The 15,643-nt window shown below is 41.7% G+C and overlaps 1 protein-coding gene across 3 annotated transcripts in view; it reads right to left on the bottom strand.

The window, feature by feature from the left end:
- Positions 1–342: 342 nt before the first annotated feature.
- slc39a10 (solute carrier family 39 member 10) overlaps positions 343–15,643 on the bottom strand; it is a 74,903-nt gene continuing 59,602 nt past the window's right edge. For all 3 annotated transcript variants that reach the window (XM_014163912.3, XM_014163913.3, XM_014163914.3), the window contains 4 exons: positions 15,076–15,402; positions 14,836–14,916; positions 4,585–4,775; positions 343–3,824 (listed from right to left, as the gene is read on the bottom strand). In XM_014163912.3, coding sequence (XP_014019387.2) covers positions 3,672–3,824; positions 4,585–4,775; positions 14,836–14,916; positions 15,076–15,402 — 752 coding nt within the window. In that variant the 3' untranslated portion in view covers positions 343–3,671. The remainder of the gene's footprint in view (positions 3,825–4,584; positions 4,776–14,835; positions 14,917–15,075; positions 15,403–15,643) is intronic.

Raw genomic sequence — 15,643 nt, 5'->3', positions numbered from 1 at the left:
GATTCATAACACCATCAACAGGAGCAAACCTACCTTGAAGACTGTTGAAGAACGATGTACACTTGTTTGGGGTATTGTGCTGTTCAGTACAAACGATCACACAACATAGCAAAACGTTTAATGAACTGAACGCACCCTTGCCCTTAGAACAAGAAAAGGAAAATTCCACTGAACAATGACATTGTAAGTTCTCTTTTTTTTTAAGACCGTTTTACTAGTCTCAGGAAGATATTTATATTATTCTAAATTGAGCAATTTCATATTTAGAAATTCCAGGGGAAAAAAATCCTGATTAAGGCTTTAAGACAAAATTACCATTGAAAAAAAAGGTCACACAAAAGGGGCTCTTTGCAAACTTTATTTTCCTTTCCAGACAGAGAATGCACAGACAATCAGCGAGGATGATAAATGCAATGACTACATTTAGATATTCAGGTTTGTAAACAATGTATCAAATTAAAAACCAAAACAACCATGGTACCTTCATATTATTATTTTGTATTTGCTGCTCCTAGTCCAGTAAAGAGATTCTGATATTCCTTGGGGCATGGTAATCTAAATGGTGGCTAGACACTTGTAACCATCTCCATTGCCTGAAAAATTGATTGTTAAAAGAATATAGCAACATTATAGCAGGCACCTATTGAGCCCATGAAGTACATATTTCTATTAGTTGTTCAACATGAGAAAGAAAAACAGACTATGAAAAACGAATTAACATTAATGTTCTAAAACACGAAAGCTCTACCAATAGGCTCAGCAGGCCCCAAAGAATTCCTCATCGCTACAGTTGATCTGTTTATTTAAAAAATAAACTAACAAAACATTTGACTAGTATTTTTCATTTACATTTTTCTATACAAAAGCAGAGAAACAATTACATCCAAAACATTTTCCTGTTCCATTTCACTCATGCATGATTCGATCCAATCAAGTACATTAGTTTAATGTGATTGACGATGATTCACAGCCAATAAGACAAGACGATGGATGTCACACAGTGACAGGATAAATGGAGGTTGCACATTTCAATGTGATCCAGCAGGTGAAGCAGCCAGGCTGGCTAGCTTAGCACTCGAGCAGCAGACAGCCAATGGAATGTCAGGAGGCGACAGCAAGCATAGAATTATGGTAAAGAAAACCCAAATGGGCCACTTTTGGCACAGTCGGCGTGGTGTCTTATCACATACACCCATTTAACCAAAAATATACTAATGATTGTTAAAAAATAAAAAAAAATAATCAAAGGAACCTTATAGTTCTACGGTTTGATTACCAGTCGAATATCAATTACACAAGTGCAAAGTGTGCTAATTTGAACATATTCAAATATATAGACAAAGCATATTTTTAGCAGTGATAAAAAGGCTATTGACATGCTTGTTCTTTTCCAGATTGTCAGAGAACAATTTCAAAATGACACAGGAAAATGTAATATTTGATACAAGTACTTTTCTTATAAACTGATTTGGGAGGAATGATACACACAGTATCCAAACATCTCAGTTTTTTTTTTTAACAATAATAGTGACGCTCTTTAGATTTACACTGTTCCTGTGCTTATATGATGCTGAAAACAGTCTTAACTTGGGTCTTTTGGTAAGGTAACTAGTGTAACCCCCATGTAATAAGCACAAAGTTAATATACTTAATTCGCTCTCAATCTAATTGACTTCTGACTTTGCCCGATTGCGATGGGGGTAATCAAGACTTAAAGTAACCCATTTAAAAATAAGAAAATACCACAAAACAATGCATGGGTCAAGTATTTGGCTACAAAAACAAGCTAGTGCCCTCAATAATGGAGTAAACGCAAAGCAACACTGTTTCTTCGACACAGAAAAAAATACAATCTTAAATTCACATAGGACTTCGGGCATGCAAAGTTTCATTTTGTAAAATGTCAGATTTTTGTTTACAGACTACTATCAGTCCTACAAATGCAGTTGGGAAATATTTCTTGGTTCTTAATATATATATCTAGGTAATCCAACTTTTTTTCTCCCACATCATTTTAGAGGTAGACTCAGCGCTATGAATCAGTACCGCAGATATTGAGATGAGCACGATGCAAGACTGCTCTCCCATAGCCACGCAGAGTATGTGAGCATGTAAAAATAAAGGTGAAATAAAAATAAATAAATAAAATGTGCTCGGGTGCACTTTACACCGCTATAACGTGGTAGCTACAGGACCAAAACAGTGGAGAACTTGAGGCCCGTGCTTTAACATTCTTAGTTGTTGTGGAAATTTACTTGACATGCTGTTTACTTTGTGCATTGCTGAGTCTACATTTAACATCGGTCTTGAACACGCATAATGAAATGAAACTGACTGGGCCTACATCCGAGTGAGTACCTAAAGTCGTTTTTCTTTCGTAGCACTATGTAGCACTTTGGGTACCTTCAATACTCCCAATGCTTCTCAAATCAGCCATAAAAACAGACAAAATAATATATAAATATGGAGACTGCTGCAAATTAACATTGAGCCATTATAATTAGACACGCAATCGCTCTTTTAAAGGTTGGGGTAGTAGCGTTCACATTTTTGACAAAATGCATAGCTAAGCTGTGGTTCTCAATAGTTTTGCAGAGCAACAGGGCGAAGACCGTCAATACAGACCTGTTGACTCATACAATGCCTGGGGACAAATTTGGGCTTTAGCACCACTTTCCTTTAACACTTCCGAGTCTATGGACTATCTAGCTCCTAGCTACTCTATTACAGTGTGTTCATTGGCAAAGCCACTACAATGGACTTGGCTTGGCACAGCCACGGCTTTAGACAATAAATGTTGATACACAGTGGGACAGATTTCACAAGTTTACGATGGATGGGGGCAATGGGAAGGCACCACAGGTGCACTAGGCATGGATAATGGGACAAGCCACAGGGTTAATAACAGATAAAGGGAGTGGGAATGACATAAGACGACACACTGCACAGGGTTATGATGGATGAGCAGAGGGCTGCTGGGCAATGACAGCTTCCTCTCTGTAGGGGAGCGCCCTGCACCGGTGGGAAGCAGTCTGGAGAATTCTCCAGGTTAGGAGGTGGATACTTTATCCATCTTACACAGTCGGGTGAGGAACTCTTTGTCCACTATCTGAGACACGCATAATGCTCACAGGTAGTGGAGCACACCTGCTGATACTGAGGTGAGCCGCCGATATGTGAACTTATCTTGTCGACAAATGTATTTAGACCAATTGGAATGTGACATTCCTTTTGATTTGCTATAATGTTTTTCAGAGGAATGGGGAGAGTAATCAAAGTGTTACTTGCATGAGCTAGTCTCCAAAAGGAAGGTGGCCTTATCAATATCAACTAAAGAGGTGTTTGTTGGTGAGAGTGTTACCTTGAGGTGTACCTTCAGTACAGCATCTAAGCTACATGGGAAGGAGCATAGGATAGAACCTAGGAGCTGAAAGGAATAACTCAATGGGACAGAGAAAGGGAACAGAATGGGGGGATATGTATAAGCCACTGCTTTGATCTACGGAATGGAGAGGCACAGGGAGCATGAATGAGAGCTCGATCACTATGCATGCAGGACACTGGACCACCACAGAACAAACAAAGCACTTTTTAAAGGCCAAAAAGCACAAGTACCGACACACAACCCCACATTCGCCTTCCCTTGTACCAACCGACTCCATACTCTACTGCTAGAAGCCAAAGTCAAAAACTATCTGGTCTTCGAAGATGGCAATGAGCAGCATGATGGAGAAACCGGTGAGCAGGCCAAGGTTCTGCAGGACAAAGTGGCCTAGCTGACAGCGCTTGTGTTCTTCGCTGTCGCCGTGGAGCATCTCTGGTAACTAGAGGGAGCAAGCGGACACAATGTAGTCAGACACCATACAAGAAAATTAAGAGGGGACTACATTGTTAGACACTAGATGCGATAGAGGTCTGTACTGGACTTCGACATTAGGTCAGGTGTTACCAAACCTTCTATGCCCGTGATGCCATTTTGATTTTAGACAATAATTGTGACCCCACCATGAGAAAAAGTTATGTAATCAACAGCCAGCGTTTACTTTTCCATTTGGGGCTATGACAGTCAATTACAATTTCAGTCAGACAGAATTTCAATCTGAAGGAAGTATGGTTTGAAGTGACAAATGCACCAGAGAGGTATTGAAAAGTTCAGGAAAAGTTCAGGGAAGATCATCAGGCAATAATTCTGTATGATCCTCTGTGACTGAATGGGAAGCGCCATCAAGGGCTGTCACCATTTTACAGTAGTTGTCAATTTCTTCTTCTACAAGTTTATTGGTGGTCCGTAAACAAACTGAAAAGGTGCTTACCACCATCTACTGTGCTGGGATGTGTTTAGTCTGAACAGGCATAAAGCCAAGGTTTGGTCATTTCATGCCACCTGGAGTGCTGCAATTTACTCAGGACATAAATAATGAATTGGCTGATCCTTCCTGCTAACCTGTATGGAATTGTGTAATTAAACCATGAGGTCCCACCCAGTCGACTACTTTGTAATGGTGAAAGCCTTCAATGGCACTGCCCATGTTAAAACAGGTTTTGTGAAATGGTTGTGATTGTTTCACTGTACAACTAACTCACCATGTCCACCAGAGCCACATATAGGAACATGCCAGCGGTGACGGCGAAGATCCAGCTGGTGACGTTGTGTGTGTACTGGCCCACGGCTGTGCCGATCATCATGCCCACGTAGGCCATGAGGGCAGAAAGTAGGTTATACACAATGGCCTGTTTCACCGACATGCCAGCCTTCAGAAGCACCGCAAAGTCACCTGGAGCCAGAAAAGCACAAGGAGGAAGGGGTAAGAATACATGTGCTGGCCAACACGCATGTGATAGTATTCACTCACCTCACACTTACTGTATGCAACCATTTGATACTCATCGATACCCACAAAATTATGTTACTTACTGATCATCAAGTTTGCTGACAACAAGACGATGGTGGGTCTGATCACTGACGACAATGAGACAGCTTACAGAGAGGAGGTCAGAGACCTGGCAGTGTGGTGCCAGGACAACAACCACTCCCTCAATGTCAGCAAGACAACAGGAGCTGATCCTGGCCTACAGGAAACGGAAGGGCAAGCACGCCCACATTGTAGTGGAGCAGGTCGAGAGCTTCAAGTTCCTCTGTGTCCACCACTAAAGACTTAATATGGTCCTCTCACACCAACACAGTCTTGAAGAAGGTGCAATAGCGCCTCATCCCAATCAGGAGGTTGAAAAGATTTGGCCTGGCACCTCAGATCCTCAAAACTTTATACAGCTGCAGCATTGAGAGCATCTTAACTGGCTGCATCACCACTATTTATACAAATGTATGTGGACACCCCTTCAAATGAGTGGATTCAGCCATTTCAGCCACACCCGTTGCTGACGGGTGTATAAAATCTAGCACACAGCAATGCAATCTCCATAGACAAAACATTGGCAAAAGAATAACCTTACTGAATAGCTCAGTGACTTTCAACATGGGACCGTCATTGGGCAGTTCGCCAAACAAGTCCGTTCGACAAATTTCTGTCCTGCTAGAGCTGCCCTGGTTGACTGGAAGTGTTGTTACTGTGAAGTGGAAATGTCTAGGAGCAACAACGTCCTGAGAAACGAAGTGGTAAGCCACACAAGTTCAGAGAACGGGATGGCCGAGTGTTGAAGCATGTAAAAATCATCTGTCCTCAGTTGCAGCACACACTACAGAGTTCCAAATTGCCTCTGGAAGCAACGTCAGCACAAGAACTGTTCGCCAGGAGCTTTATGAAATGGGTTTCCATGGCCGAGCAGCCTAAGATCAACATATACAATGCCAAGCCGGAGTGGTGTAAAGCACGCTGTCATTGGACTGGAGCAGTGGAAGCGCATTCTCCGGACTGAGGAATCACGTTTGCTGACATTTGGAAAGTTTACAGACAAATGATACATTTCCATAAGGCATGTCATGACAGCAGTCTAAGGCACTGCATCTCAGTGCAAGAGGTATCACTGCAGTCCCTGGTTCGAATCCAGGCTGCATCACATCCAGCCGTGATTGGGAGTCCCATAGGGCGGTGCACAATTGGCCCAGCGTCGTCCGGGTTTGGCAGTCATTGTAAATGAGAATTTGTTCTTAACTAGTTAAATAAAATCTCACACATATAATAACATTTGTAAAGCTTTAATTATACAATAATCTCAAAGTGCATAAAATAAAAAAAATAGTATAAATATACATTTTAGGGATGCACGATATAGCGGTGAACATATCGGAATCGGCCTATATTAGTTAAAAATGCCAACATCGGCCGATGTCAAGTTTAACGCTGATGTGCAAAACCGATGTTAAAGCTGACTTGCATACCTATATAACGTAGGTACAGTATCTCACAAAACTGCTGATTATTTTTGTCAATATTTGAGTATATCTTTTCATGTGACAACACTGAAGAAATTACACTTTGCTACAATGTAAAGTAGTGAGTGTACAGCTTGTATAACAGTGTAAATTTGCAGTCCCCTCAAAATAACACAACACACAGCTATTAATGTCTAAACCGCTGGCAACAAAAGTGAGTTACACCCCTAAGTGAAAATGTCCAATAGTGTTATATAGTATATTTTTTGATACGCAAAGACCCAAACGTCGTTCCATAGCAAAGACACAAAGGGAGTTCCATAGAAATCCTGGTTGAAAATGAAACGACTGAACAAATGAACAACGAAACAGCACAGCAAGTAAGTGAAAGAAATAGGTTTTGATTATGTTTTACTGGTAATGGGGACATAAATAAATGCCAACAAAATAACTTTTTGGTCAATGTGGTGTGTGTAACCTTTATTTAACTAGGCAAGTCAGTTAAGAACAAATTCTTATTTACAATGAAGGCTTACCCCGGCCAAATCCGGACGACGCTGGGCCAATTGTGCGCCGCCCTATGGGACTCCCAATCATGGCCGGATGTGATACAGATTCGAACCAGGGACTGTAGTGACGCTTCTTGCACTAAGATATGCAGTGCCATAGACCGCAGCATCCGTGTGTGCTAACTATTTAACTGTACTAGAATGCTTAAAAGGCCACACACACACACACACACACACCCTTCCGAAAGTATTCACGCCCCTTGACTTTTTCCACATTTTGTTGTGTTACAGCCCGAATTTAAAATATCTGAAATTGAGATTGTCGCTGGCCTACACACAATACCCCATAATGTGAAAGTGGAATAAATGTTTTTAGACATTTTTTAGAAATGTATTAAATGAAAAGTTGGAATGTCTTCAGTCAAAAAGTATTCAAACCCATTGTTATGGCAAGCCTAAATAAGTTCAAGAGTAAAAATGAGTTTAACAAGTCACATACTAAGTTGCATGGACTCACTCTGTGTGCAATAATAGTGTCTAACAATTTTTTAATGTCCACCTCATCTCTGTGCCCCACACACAATATTCTGTAAGGTCCCTCAGTCTAGCAGGACATTTCAAACACAAAGGCAGACACTGAATATCCCTTTGAGCATGGTGAAGTTATTAATTACTTTGGGTGGTGTATCAGTAAACCCAGTCACTATAAAGATACAGGCGTCCTTAACTCAGTTGCCGGATGGGAAGGAAACCACTCAGGGATTTCACCATGAGGCCAAGTGTGACTTTAAAACAGTTACAGCGTTTAATGGCTGTGAAGGAATCCGGTACAGATTAAAAATATTTAAAAAAACATGCATCCTGTTTGCAATAAGGCACTAAAATAAAACTGTAAAAAATAACTTAATGTCCTCAATACAAAGCGTTATGTTCGGGGCAAATCCAACACAACACATCACTGAGTACTACTTTTCATATTTTCAAGCATGGTGGTGGCTGCATCATGTTATGGGTATGCTTGTCACTGGCAAGGACTATGGAGTTTTTTTCGCCCCTGGATAAAAATAAACAGAATAGAGCTAAGCACTGGTAAAATCCTAGAGGATAACTTGGTTCAGTCTGCTTTCCAACCCTTTTCACCTTTCAGACAGACAATAACCTAAAACACAAGGCCAAATATACACTGGAGTTGCTTGCTAAGATGACATTGAATGTTCCTGAGTTGCCTAGTTACAGTTTTGACTCAAATCGTCTTGAATCTATGGCAAGACTTGAAAATGGCTGTCTAGCAATTACCAACTTGACAAAGCTTGAAGAATTTTAAAAAGAATAATATGCAAATATTGTACAATCCTGGTGTACAAAGCTCTTAGAGACTTGTAATCGCTGCCAAAGGTGATTCTAACATGTATTGACAAGGTGTGTATACTTATGTCAATGAGATATTTCTGGATTTAATTGTCAAATAAATTAGTTACAATTTCTAAAAACATGTTTCCACTTTGTCATTATGGGGCACTGTGTGTAGATGGGTGAGAAATATTTTTTTTTCAATCCATTTTGAATTCAGGGTGTAACAAAATGTGAATAAGTCAAGGGGTATGAATACTTTATGAAGGCACTGTATATATGGCTTGAACATGGCTTGTCGTAGGGTGTGTGGGGGGTTAATAGGGAGAGAGTAGGTCTGACAGATAGGCGGGTCCGATGCCATTCAGGGCTTTGTCGACAAGGATGATCATTTTAGTAAAATCTTTGAGGAACAGGGAGCCAATGGAGATTAGTAAGGATAGGGCTGATGTGGGCCGACTTTTTTGTTTGTTTCAGAATCCTTGCGGCACTCTTTTGGATGAGCTGTGGTTTATGAATTGAATTTGCAGGCCCCCCCAAGTACTGCGTTCTCTTAATCAATTCTGGAGAACATTAATGCATGGATTTGATTTTCTGCATCAAGATGTGAGGAGGGTCTTAGGTGGGAGATGTTCCTTAGGTGAAACAAATTAATTTTTACAGACGTGACTAATGTGGGTATTGAAAGAGAGGGCTTTCACACCCAAATTAGTGATGACTGAGAGGGGGATGATGTAGCCATCTATGACAGGGTGGACGTTGCAGGAGTTGGTGATCTTGTGGGGGGTGCCTATCTGCATTGCCTCGGTCTTGCCACTGTTGAGATGTTCTGCATCCAGTTGGACAATGTTGACAGAGCAGATGTGTCAGGCTTGGTTTTAATGTACAACTGTGTGTCGTCTGCATAGCAGTGTAATTGCTGTCTGAAGATCTGGCCAAGTGGGAGCATGTAAAGCAGGAAGAGGATAGGTACTAACACAGACCCTTGTGGGAGACAGCAGTTTATGGAGGATTAAAACTGCTTGCGATTGGAGGTAAGATGAGAACCAGTTAAGGGCAGTCCCACAGATGGCAGTATGCTCTCGGAGGCACTGCAGTAGAATGGTGTGATTTACTGTGTCAAAAGCAGCAGAGGTCCAGAAGAATCAAGATGGTGGAGAATCCTGTATCTGCAGCCACGAGCAAGTCATTTATAAACTTCACCAGGGCTGTCTCAGTACTGTGCATGGTCCTAAAGCCAGATTGGAGAGCCTCAAAGTTGGTTAGCACGGAGGTATTAGTGAAACTGAGTTGCACACTTTCTCCAGGACTTTAAGTAAAAATGGGTAGTTGGAAATAGGCCTGTAGTTTAAGATGAGGTTTTGGACAAGGGATGTTTTGAGCAAAGGGGTGACGGTAGCAATTTTGAACAGTGATGGCACCTGCCCAATGTGGAGGGACATGAACAGGTTGGCTACAAATTGGATGAGACCAACTGAGTTGGAATAGGGTTTAGGGGTCACTGGTAGAATACATTTGAGGGTTTCTAATACAGCAGCAGGTGAAACCAGAGCAGTCACTTAGAGGGGGGGGGGGGGGGGGAAGGTGGATACAATGTCCTGTCGGATGGTGTTGATATTAGCCTTGAAGACTCAGATAATCGGTTGCATTGTTCGGGAGTTGCTGTGGGAGGGCCAGAGTCTATAGGGTGGAGGAGGCGACTGATGGTGGAAAACAAGGTCCTGGGATTTCCTCTGTCGTTGTCCATCATGGCAGAGTAGAAGGTGGAGCAGGCTGCTTTTAGTGCTTTGAAATAGCAAGTCTGGTTGTCTTTATAGACCAGCAGGTGGACAGTACTTCTCCACAGACACTCTAAACTGCTGTGGGTAAGGTTTATGACCCCCCCATAAATACCTTTCTCCCTTCCCCTCTCTTTCTGACCCTACTGAAGGACTGTTGAATAGCCTTTTAAATATAGAGAGTCTGGGAACATCAAACAAATGGGGAAAAGGAACCATATTTTGGTAATAAAACCAGTTGGAAATATGCTTTGGAACTTAATGAGTATGGATGTCATTTCGGTTGTCATCTGAGACATTATGACTGATGACAGGACGACAAACTGTACCTGGGAAAGTATACACCCTCTAGTTATCAGAGTCACATGGAATTGTTTGTTAGGAGATTAAATGTAATTTTAGCTTCCAATTGAGAGAATTGGGTTTTCATAAGGAAAGTGCCCTGCTTGATCAGTGGCCTGCCCCTGTGAAGAGACAGGGGTTATAAACGATGAAACACACCCTCCTCCCCTCGCCACTATATAAGACGATGACACAATGTAACCAGGGGGTTCCACTACGTGAGGTCTGCAGCCTCTGCGTTACAAGGACACACATGTCAAGTACAGAACTAAGCCAACCTCGGCGTGAGCTTTGGTTGTGAATGGTATGAACGTTGAACTTATTCACTACAGAAGTGATACTTCCTAGCCGTTGAGTTAGCAGCGGCCACAGTAGACGTGAGCTAGGAAAGGACGGACGACGGATCCAGTCTACCACAGACGAAGATACTACAACGTATCCACTTTACCACCATTGACATTCTTCTGAGGACAGGAAGATCTGTTGGCCAACCCGGCCAGCATCTACAACCAATCTACCGAAGCGCAGCTCAGAGTAAATATTTATTGCATTTTCCTTTTCCAAATGGGCGGTAATTTAGAATGCATAAGATTCTGTATTTACGATAGCATAGCTGTTTCTTTGTTCCTCAGTCTTCCCGCTCTTTCATTCAAGCCCAACCCCCTTTCTTAGTGTAACAAGCCGCCATGTCGGCTCCGTCCACCAGGGGCATTTTCTGTATGACATCATTTGTATTCTGTGTATATGTAATTCTGTGTGATTAGTTAGGTATTTAGTAAATAAATAATTAAACCCAATTTTGTATTGCTGATTCAACTTGTTAGCCAGGGTTCGTGAAGATAACCAAGAATTTACAACTTTCATTATGAGACTGAAATAAGGTGAGGATTGAGATGACGGCTATCGATGTAAAATATTACTAAGTCTTTTAACCTGTTGGGGCTAGGGGGCAGTATTTTCACGGCTGGATAAAAAAACGTACCCGATTTAATCTGGTTACTAATCCTACCCAGTAACTAGAATATGCATATACTTATTATATATGGATAGAAAACACCCTAAAGTTTCTAAAACTGTTTGAATGGTGTCTGTGTATAACAGAACTCATTTGGCAGGCAAAACCCTGAGACATTTTCTGACAGGAAGTGGATACCTGATGTGTTGAATTACCTTTAAGCCTATGCCATTGAAACACACAGGGGTTGATTAATGTTTTGGCACTTCCTATTGCTTCCACTAGATGTCACCAGCCTTTACAAAGTGTTTTGAGTCTTTTACTGTGAGATCTGACCGAACAAGAGCCTTGGAACGGTGATGGCCGATTAGACTCTGGCGCGCGAGTTCATGTTGGGTACCCTCGTTCCAATACGTTATAAAAGAGAATGCATTCGTCCACCTTGAATATTATTCACGTTCTGGTTAAAAAAGGCACTAATGATTTATGCTATACAACGTTTGACATGTTTGAACGAACGTAAATATATTTTTTCCCCTCGTTCATGACGAGAAGTCCGGCTGGCTTAGATCATGTGCTAACAACACGGAGCTTTTTGGACATAAATGATGAGCTTTTTTGAACAAAACTACATTCGTTATGGACCTGGGATTCCTGGAAGTGACATCTGATGAAGAGAATCAAAGGTAATGGATTATTTACATAGTATTTTCGATTTTAGATCTCTCCAACATGGCCGTTTGTCTGTATAGCAAAGCGTATTTTTCTGGGCGCAGTGCTCAGATTATTGCAAAGTGTGATTTCCCAGTAAGGTTATTTTTAAATCTGGCAAGTTGATTGCGCTCAAGAGATGTAAATCTATAATTCTTTAAATGACAATATAATATTTTACCAATGTTTTCTAATTTTAATTATTTAATTTGTGGTGCTGACTTGACTGCCGGTTATTGGAGGGAAACGATTTCCTCAACATCAACGCCATAGTAAACCGCTGTTTTTGGATATAAATATGAACTTGATAGAACTAAAAATGCATTTATTGTCTAACATAATGTCCTAGGAGTGTGTCATCTGATGGAGATTGTAAAAGGTTAGTGCATCATTTTAGCTGGTTTTATGGTTTTGGTGACGCCTGTCTTTGAATTGACAAAACATTACACACAGCTATTGTCAATGTACTCTCCTAACATAATCTAACTTTATGCTTTCGCCGTAAAACCTTTTTGAAATCGGACAACGTGGTTAGATTAAGGAGATGTTTATCTTTCAAAGGGTGTAAGATAGTTGTATGTTTGAAAAATTTGAATTTTGACATTTATTTGGTTTCAAATTTGCCGCTCTTGAAATGCACCTGCTGTTGATAGGGTGCACCACGGGTGGCACGCTAGCGTCCCACATAGCCCCAAGAAGTTAAGGTGTTGCTTAGGTTGGACTTCTTCAATGATGAGGACCAGTGTATGCCCACGATTGTGTGGGGACATCGACATGCTGTACCAGGTTGAGACAGTCAAGCATGTTCAGGAATCCGTAACAGAGTAACATTTTGTTGAATCAATGTGAATGTTGAAATCACCTAGGATAACATATGCACATACACCATCCTCCTCACTCACTGCCAGCACAGCACAGCTGTGGGAAGAAAGCACAACTCTCAGCAGAAAAGCCCTCGATTCAGTGAGAAATGAATAGAGAGATGCTGACCTACATTCTCTTCACGCCATACCGAGTGTTCCCTTTTCCCGGCTAATTACCACAATTAATATATTATCACTCCGGTCTCCTCGCATCCATCAATCAAATAAAAAGAGTGAGAGCCGAGCCGTGGTCTCACACCATTGCCACTATCTAGTCTCCACTTTTACTTTGCTTCCTCTGGTGTTTACTGAGGACCATGTCTCGGTCGGTTCTGATCCGTCGTCATGCACTCAAAGCCGCCCATCTTGACCGTGTTGCTGCCAATGAACTTCTCAGCGGGGTGTTAAAGAGCCTGGAGGAGGCATTGGTCTTTGGAGCGACGGGAGAGGAGAGGCTCACTTTTCAAAGGCGCTGGCATCATTTATTAGGAGATGACTGGTCCGAGTGTTGATAGCGTGTGGTGGAGTGAAGGGGTGGCAAGCAGATGCTCCCTTAGGGTTGGAGCCAGTCAATGAAGAATGTAAATACATTGAATACAATGCATCTTAGGCCTACTCATGTTATAGTAGAACCTATAAAAATCTGCTGCAATACACCTTAAAAGGAGCATACAACAATACTAAACTATTTTACCCTTAGATGCCCCAGACCAAGGGTCTCTAACCTTTTCTAGCATGAGCTACTTTTTACACTTTTTTCATAGCTTTCAAATACGCACATTCTTCTCTCCTCTCTCCTACAACTCTAGAGGTTTCTTCTCTTAATCATCAACAGTCATGACACAAGTTTCTACAGTATACTACAAAATTCTTGACTTTAACAAGTGTTAACCATTGAGTGGAGTTGCATTGCTAACAGAATGGCAACATTATCCATTTATTTATTCTATTCTCCTTAAACACATTGTGGTTCATCAAGTAATATTTGAAACAGTCAGCCAACCGAAACAGCAAGACACTATTAGTTAACAGCAACACGAGGGGGAGCATGTAGACAGATGAATAGTGTTTATTTCTGCTCTAGTCTGGTCTATTCATCACTCAGACTAGAGACGCACACTCAGATGTCATGTCTACGGCAGCAGCCATCATTAGTGTGCAGAGACACTGTCGATCAGCCTATTCACTCTGCTTGCTACTAACACACAGACACACAAATAAACAAAAAAAAGCCCTGCTGCATGGGAACAGCATAAGCCATGGCACAGAGGCGAAAGTACTTTGAGGTTGAATCAATGTTTTATTGTCAGTGGGGGTTCCTCATTCATCACACGTTTGTGCCACAAAGCATCTTGATGACTAGTGGAGATGAATCTGTCGGTCATCTCTACCTCAACGAATAGCAGAGTTTCTGTGAATGGTGTGAAGTGTCATGAATGTCAATGAGCAGCCTTGAGGCGTGTGTGTGGCTGCAATTCAATCAATTGCATAAAAGGTTCAATCACAAGGTCTACACTGTAACAGAGGTGTTAAAATATATAGTTTTTGTGTTACATATGCTCCTGCCTTGATTGAACGTTTAATGTGTAATTGCTGCTGGTCTTCTCAAGAAGGGCTCCCTTGCAAAGAGACCTTGGTCTCAATGGGACTTACTGCTTCAAAAAAAACTTAAATAAAATGTTTTAAAAAATAATCTTATTTGATGTGTCAATTAGTCTTATTTAATGGGTCAATTAGGTTCAATAAAAAATAAAATGAATATAAATAGATTTCCTTTATTTAGGCTACAATTGACTGGATCAGGGCTAGTGTCTGTTTAACAGATAGTAGACACTGTGCATTCTCTCCATTGCCCAACACATTGTCCTTGGGGATGGGATAATTATCCAAGCTTTTGAGTCAATTGTGAAATGAGTATTGGCAAAATAATGGATGTTGTTTGTGACGATTGATGGCTCTGAAGCCCTTCTCGGACTGGGAATGGTGCACTTACCCAGTTCGTGAGGCAATTCATGGCAGAACACGGCAACAGATGTACTGATGCCACCGGTAATATTTGCACTGAAGGCAGCACCTGTCAAAGAAACAACATTCAACAACAAGAACATTGACACAGACTTAATTATGTTACACAACAGTATAATACAGTCTAATCTTTATTAATTCAACCTTTACCTAGCCAGATAAGTAATTGACAACAAAATATTTTACTAAGTGGCGGCTTACTGCTCACCTATGGCCAGGCCGTCGCTGAAGTTGTGCATGCCATCACCCATGATGACCATCCAGGCAATGCTGGCAATGCCCGCGTCTTTCATCTCCTGGTCCGAGTGGCAGTTCCCGCCGTGTGAGTGCCCATGCCCACCGCCATGAGAATGCCCGCTGTGGTTGTGCCCGCCGTGGTTGTGCCCGTGTTTCTTGGGCCGACGGCCGTTCTCCTTGGTAAGCGAGTCTGCAGGGGCCAGTGGTGTCTTGTTGCTGGGCGAGTCAGGTGGCTGCAGCTCTGTAAGCTGAGTGTCGTTGTGGCCGTTGTCGCAGGAGATGGCCGTGCTGTCCGGACCTTGAGGGGGGAAAAGGAGTAGAAAGCTGTTACTAATTGCCAAGTTCAGGATATACTGTATATGGTATGTCCTACAAAACACAAGCACACAAAGCTGCCAATACAGCCATGCATATATAAAAAAGACACACACACACGGTACTTTTGTCATGCATAGTATTAACATCCTCCTACAGACAAAATTCCAAGCTACACACGTCTCACACAAATCTTCCACTCAGGTGCATTTTAAGTGTGGTAA

Source organism: Salmo salar, chromosome 21 (assembly GCF_965601325.2).
Source record: "Salmo salar chromosome 21, fSalSal1, whole genome shotgun sequence".
NCBI classification, from domain to species: Eukaryota; Metazoa; Chordata; class Actinopteri; order Salmoniformes; family Salmonidae; genus Salmo; species Salmo salar.
The sequence above is the reverse complement of the archived record's forward strand: the minus strand, read 5'-3'. Positions and strand labels throughout refer to the sequence as shown.